The sequence below is a fragment of the Canis lupus genome, chromosome 1 (genome assembly GCF_003254725.2).
Source record: "Canis lupus dingo isolate Sandy chromosome 1, ASM325472v2, whole genome shotgun sequence".
NCBI lineage: Eukaryota > Metazoa > Chordata > Mammalia > Carnivora > Canidae > Canis > Canis lupus.
This window is the reverse complement of record NC_064243.1, coordinates 111,592,528-111,599,348: the sequence shown is the minus strand read 5'-3', so window position 1 is coordinate 111,599,348 and position 6,821 is coordinate 111,592,528. Positions and strand designations below refer to the sequence as shown.

General features: G+C 52.3%; 1 protein-coding gene across 1 annotated transcript; it reads left to right on the top strand.

The window, feature by feature from the left end:
* Positions 1 to 456: 456 nt before the first annotated feature.
* On the top strand, positions 457 to 4,218 carry LOC112643711 (phospholipase A2 inhibitor and LY6/PLAUR domain containing). Its single transcript, XM_025421857.2, has 5 exons — positions 457 to 599; positions 1,592 to 1,708; positions 3,240 to 3,392; positions 3,636 to 3,779; positions 3,974 to 4,218. The coding sequence occupies exons 1-5, from the start codon at positions 530 to 532 to the stop codon at positions 4,126 to 4,128; spliced, it is 639 nt and encodes a 212-aa protein (XP_025277642.2). The 5' UTR covers positions 457 to 529; the 3' UTR covers positions 4,129 to 4,218.
* The last annotated feature ends 2,603 nt before the right edge of the window (positions 4,219 to 6,821 follow it).

The following is a 6,821-nucleotide window of genomic DNA, read 5'->3' as shown; positions in this document are numbered from 1 at the left end:
CAGCCCAAATACCGAACAGGGAATATAAGCCAAGTGCATGAAGACAGAAGAGACACAGGGTGCCTAGTCCCCCGCAGAACGAGTCTGGACATGCTGGGCACTCCCAGGTAGGGCCCCACCCATGCTGGGCAACTACTGGAAAAAGAGAGAGGGGATCTCAGTCCTACCAGCCACCCTATACCTACAGGGAATCAAGTGACCCAACTCTGACCTTGGGCTTCAGGCCAGCAAAAAGGGGAGAGGAAGGTGGTGGGAATGTGAGAAAACAGGAAAGTGACCTTCTGGGTCTTGATGAAAGAAAGTGCTGAAAGTCAAGAGTCCTGGGGTCCCTGTGGAGCAGGTGCTGAGCATGAGATGCCCATGTCCCTTTTGGATTCTGGTTCCATATCCCCAATGTAGAGCCACAAAGACCTGCCCTGAGATCTTACCTCAGCTATTTCTCACCCCAGGGTGAAGGCGGATCCAGAGGATCCGCCCTTCCTCAGCTTCCTATAAGGGCTGGGGACCTGGGACTTCAGGTTCACTCACCATGAGGACTCCCATGAGACCGGAGACCTTCCTGCTGGCCTTCATGTTGCTCTGCACCCTCCTGGGTCTGGGTAAGTGAGAAGGGGTCTGGACCATGAGGACCACGAGAGAGCACTCCACAAGGTCCTTGAGGGGGAAAGAGGTGGTGTCCTGGGAATTCCGATTCATGGTGAAGGCAGAGACTAAAGGAAGAGAAAGCCTGGGCCCCCCAGGAAGAAAAGCTCAAACGCTCATGTGATTGGATCCCTGAGAAAAGAGGGAGCTTGGTGGGCTCTAAATCCTCTCTCTCCCCAGGCAAGGTCTCAAAGTAAGACATGAATTCTAGGAAATTGGATGAGAGCATGACTATAAAGGGAAATTTTAAAAAGGAAGAAGAAAGAAAAAAAAAGTGAAGGGGGGTGGCATGGGGGAGAAGAGATCTCCTTTCTCCCTGGACTCTACAGAGTTCAGACCCCCCAGCTCCCCTTCCCTTAGATGCTGGAGTTCAGACAAGCTCCACCTTCCCCAGGACCTAGGTGTCCGGGAGCCCCCAGTTGCCTCCTCTCTTAGGACTGAGGAGTCCATGCCCTCTGCCCTCCTGGTCTTGACTCTCCCTTCTTGATCTGGGGTGAAGACCCCAGCCTCAGGTTCCCCTGCCTGAGCTCCTACCATCTCTAAGAGCTATGCCTGGACTCGTGTCCCAGAAACAGCTGGACCTGAAGCTTCACAGAAGCCCATGGAAACCTTCACCAGGATCCCTCCCTGTCCCCAAGCTTTCTCAGAGAACCCTAGCATCCCAAGTCCTCAGCCTTATAATTAGGTAAACAGGCTCCCTGGTGGAGTCGCTTCCCACCCCTGGAAGTAGCTTTGCTGGCTTCACCACCGCGTCCCAGCCAGAGCACTGGACAGTCCCTGGACAGCGGTCCGTGCTCCACCCATGGACAATTAGGGAGACACTTGTCCCTCCTCCCTCAGGACTCCAAATCTGGCCTCCTTTGCTCTATCTCCCTCTGGAGTCTGAAGTCGCCCTCCTGGTCCACTGACCACACCCTTCATGACAACAGCCTGGCTCTCTACCCTGCAGGGTGCCCGCTGAGCTGCGAAGTGTGCAGGGGCTCCGGGCCCACGTGCAGCGGAAAAATGAAGGCTTGCGAGGCCGGCAAGGACGCATGCGTGGTCATCGTAGGGGAAGCAAGCACAAGTACGAGGAGGGCCTGGCATCCTAACCTGGGGAGGGGGTTGTGCCTTCAAGGGTAGAAGATCCCGAGGGAAGGAAGGATCCTCGTGGTGAGAGGTCAGGGAAGAGAGAAAAACTATCCTGACGGGGTGGGTGGAAGGAAGCGAATTCAGTGGGATGATAGAAACCATTGTTGCCAGGGATTTCTGAACAGGAGACTCTCCCAAATATTAGACGGGAGGGCTGGGGAGGGCAGACACAGACTTTCTTAGGCAGGAGGGGGCAGGGAAAGGACAGGGGGGAACAGAATGGGTGGGAGGGGTAGAATCTAATAGGCTGGAAGTAATGGGGGGTGGGGAGGAAGGGAGAGGCTGGTGTGGGTTGGGAAGACTGTGATCAGGTGACCCTTTGGGGGAAGAGGGAGGAATCTTCCAAAATAGGAGGAAGAGATAGCCCTAGGGGTGTGGTGCAGGCTGGAAGGAACCTTTTTTTTTTTTTTTAATTCAATTAGCCAATTAGTACATCATTAGTTTCAGAGGTAGAGTTCAGTAATTCATCAGTTGCCCAAGGATGCCTGGGTGGCTTAGTGGTTTAGCTCCTGCCTTCCGCCCAGGGTGTGATCCTGGAGACCCCGGGTTGAGTCCCACATCGGGCTCCCTGCATGGAGCCTGCTTCTCCCTCTGCCTTTGTCTCTGCCTCTCTCTCTTTTTGTCTCTCTCCCTCTCTCTCATAAATAAAAATCTTAAAAAAAATACCCAGTGCCCATCACATCACATGCCCTCTTTAATGCCCATCACCCAGTTACCCCATCCCCCCACTCACCTCTGTTCTGAAAGGCACCATTCCTGACTGGAGGTGGAGATGTGACACTGAGGTGGAGGGAGAGACATAAAAGGGACTATGCTAGACAGGAAAGATAACCCCGAAGTATGGAGCAAACCGTCACAAAGACAAGTAGAGATGGAGATGGGGAGGCAGGTGGGTGATGGGAGAGCAGGGTGTGATTTCAGTGGAAGGGAGGAACCTGACCTGAGAAAAGATGGGGGTTGAGGGGGAGTAATGGACAGACCACAGGGGCAGGGCTTTTCATTCAGAGCTGAAAGAGACTATTCATTAGGCACCGGAGGAAGGTGGACAGGTGTGAATGTGGTGGCAGGAGCTGAGGGCCACCTGGAGTGTAGGAAGAAACCACGTCCCGACCAGAGAGGGTGTGTAAGGAGGGTGGGATAGAGGATTGCATGCTGCGCTACCCACTGAACAGGCATTGGCAGGTGGGCAAGAGGACCAGTAGGGTTTGAAAAGACTACCCCAGGCTTTTAGGAGAGAGATATGAATCCTAGGAATGGAGGAGAGGAGGGGGTGGGGAAGAGCACTGTTTGGGGAGTTAAGAGGGAAAACCCTTGGATTGGGTTGGAAGAGACCACCCTAGGGGATCATGGGGTGTGGGAAGTTCAGGGTTGGGAGAGACCCAACCCCTACCCAAGGCCTGGGTCCATCCTGGAGTGGGATCAGCAGGCACTGCCGGAGCCCTCCCTTCTTGTCCCCCATCCTTCAGAGGGCCGCCACTCACTGAACACCTACAAGGCCTGCATGAAGTTCAGCGACTGCTACACGGGATTCGTGTCCACCACGATGGGCCCCAAGGACTACATGGTGTCCAACACGCGCTGCTGCCAGAGTGATGGCTGCAACCATGGCTCGGTGCCCCGTGAGTGCCACCTCAGCCCTTCATCAGGAGTCGCTTCCAGCCTGCTGTATGTGCTCTGGCCCTCCTCTGACCTGCACTGAAACACTCGGCAACTTGCTTGCTTCATGCGAGCCTCAGTTTCCTTACCTGAAAATGCAGTGTCCATTAGCAAACCATGTCCCCCACTCCCGCACCCTGGTTGTTGTGAGGTTCGGGAAGGGTTTCATTGTCCCTTTGCGCCTTACTCTCCACCCTCACCTGCAGCTCCCCAGAACAATCGTACTGAGAACGGCCTTCAGTGTCCAGCCTGCATCGCACCCTTTCAAGAGACATGCCCTGGGACCCAGGCAGCCCGCTGTGTTGGCCAGGAAACCCACTGTGTCTACTTTGCTGGCAACGTGCAGGCTGGTGAGGGGAGCCTGGATCTCTAGAGCGGGGGACAGGAGCCTCAGAACTGGAGGGCCATTCTTCCGAGTTCTAGGGGAGACGGTGGCTCCTGGGAACTGGATACGACAAGGGAATGGGGCAGGGTGGGGGCGGTAGGACAGGTGGTGAGGAAGGAGGGGTTGGGGGCTGATACCATTCTGAAACCCCTTTCCCAGGTCTCATCAGCCCCAAATTTGCCACTCGGGGCTGTGCTACCGAGAGTGCCTGCTACGCCAAGGCGGGGGCTCAGGTGCCTTCAGCCTCTTATCTCTACTTCCTCCGCCGAGCAGACTGCCTTCCAGCCCCCCAGGCCCCTGGCAGAGCGGAGTGAAGAACTGAAGAATATATGGCTTGAGGTCTCCATTTGTCCTCACCCTACACCTCCCCCTGTGCCTATACATTAAACAGGTTAACAAAGTAAGCCTGAGTTCCTGTGATACAATGCATTTCAGGAAGGCAAGGTGCAGAAAGCAGGGGTCTTAACCCTTGGGAACCCCCTCTTTGCAAGGAAGAGAGAGAAGACCTTACCATTTATTAAAGGATTACTCCCCACTGGGCTGCTATGCAGAGTGTGTTTTTTTTTTTAAGATTTTATTTATTTATTCATGAGAGACACAGTGAGAGAGGCAGAGACATATAGGGAGAGGCAAGCTCCTCACAGGGAGCCTGATCCCCAGATATGGGATCACACCCTGAGCTGAAGGCAGATGCTCAATCTCAGAGCCACCCAGGCATCCCTGTGCAGAGTGTTCTCCATGCTGTACCTCATTTCAGAATCTCAACAACTTGGGGATCCATGGGTGGCTCAGCAGTTTAGCGCCGCCTTCAGCCCAGGGTGTGATCCTAGAGATCCGGGATCGAGTCCCACGTCGGACTCCCTGCATGGAGCCTGCTTCTCCCTCTGCCTGTGTCTCTGTCTCTCATGAATGAATGAATACATAAAATCTTAAAAAAAAAAACCTCAGAATCTCAACAACTCTGTGAAGTTGATCTTATTAGCCCCATTTTACAGATGAACAAACTGAGGCACAGATTGTGGTTCCCCTTGCCTTGGGTCAAACCACTAGGGAAAGGCAGATCCTGGAGTCCACAATCACTTCTCCTGATTAACCTCTCCCTCTTTTTGTCTGTTTTCAATTCTGCAAAATTTGAATATTAATAGTTATAACCTCATTGGGTTGTTGTGCCAAATGAAAGAAAATAAAAAAGGATTAGTGCAGTGCCTAGTACCTGTAAGACAATGTGGGTCTTAGGGATAATATGTCTGTAAATAGTAATCATTATAATGGCTGCTACTTAACAAGTGGCCATTACTTGGAAGGTGCTAAACATTGTCATCAAATATATTACGCTACAGTAACAAGCAAATCCCTAATCTCAGTGATTTAAAGCAACAAAGCTTTAAAAAATTTATTTATTTGAGAGAAAGAGAGTAAGCATGTGAGAGAGAGAGAGAACGAGAGAGAGAGAGGGCATAAGCGAGGTGAGGGGCAGAGGGAACAGACTCTCCGCTGAGCAGGGAGCCCAAAATGGGGCTTGATCCCAGGACCCTGGGATCACAACCTGAGTCAAAGGCAGACACTTAACTGACTGAGCCACCCAGGTGCCCCTAAAGCAACAAAATTGTATTAGTTTTTTAAAAAAATTGTATTAGTTGACTAACGCTGTAGTAATGCTGTGTAACAAACCATCCCCAGACCGAGCCCTAACAGGCATTCTTCTCTCTGAGGGTTTGGGGGTGGCTGGGGTAGTTCTCCTTCTGGCTCTGCATTAGCTGGTTTGGCTCCAGTTTGGGAGGAGGATACAAGTTCTGGGATCAGTGGCTCCCTGGCTAGTGTTCTGATGGCAGATCACAGGAGCACAAAGCCCAAGTGCATTAGGAGCCCCTCTGAGGTCAGGTGTGCTAACATTCCATTGAGTAAAGTAAACCCTGTGGTCAAAACCAACATTAACTGAGCAAGGAAGTGTATTCCCCTTCCAGTGGGAGGAGGAAGAGCAGTATTTGCTGAACCAGTCTCCATTCACGAATAGTTGATTCTTCCTTCACCCTACATGTCTAGCACTGTCTGCTCATCAGGATCCTAGGGTAGCCACCAACTCGAACATTGCTGTGTACGGGAAAGCGCAGGAAAGTTTCGTGTGGGTGATTAAATGCTGTGACCCAGAAGGGACTTGACATAACCCATGGGATGGAGCGAGTTGCATGGTCTGCCAAACCCCACGGGGGCTAAGAAGTGCAATCCTGGTCTGCAACACGGACGTATTTCTTAAACATCATGAATGGGTGCCACGGCCTCTTAGCACATACTTCTCATTTTCTCCTCGCAGCAGCTCCCCGTGATAGGCACTGTTATTCTCAGCCCTGTCTTCAGAAGAATCTGAGGCTCAGAGGAGGGATGTTACAGTGGAGTTCACGTGACTACAAAGTGGCAGGGCTTCAGTTTTTTTTAAAAGATTTTATTTATTTACTCATGAGAGACCCAAAGAGAGAGAGAGAGACAGACAGAGAGACAGAGACACAGGCAGAGGGAGAAGCAGGCTCCATGCAAGGAGCCTGACGTGGGACTCGATCTCGGGACTCCAGGATCACGCCCTGGGCCGAAGGCAGGCGCTAAACTGCTGAGCCACCCAGGGATCCCCAAAGGGCTCCAGATTTTAATCACTGGGTCATGATGAGGGGGGAGAAAGGACCCCAGCACAGAGACGGGGAGTAAGACTGTATCTGTTATCTTTGCTGCCTTTCTGCAGCTACCTTTCTGCGACTCATGGTGAGGGGGAGAAAGGCCCTCAGCACAGAGAGGGGGAGTAAGACTGTGTCTGTTATCTTTGGCTGTTGCCTTTCTGCAGCTACCTCTTCTGTGACTACCTTTCTTCTGAAAGGTAGTCACTTAGAACAATCACCTTTTATTTAACTCGTGATTTAGTCTGCTGTTTGGTCTGGGATCAGCCGACTGGCTCTTCTGTTGGGTTTGGCTTCTATCAGCCAGGCAGCTCGGTTTCTGACGGTTGGCTGGCTATAGCTTG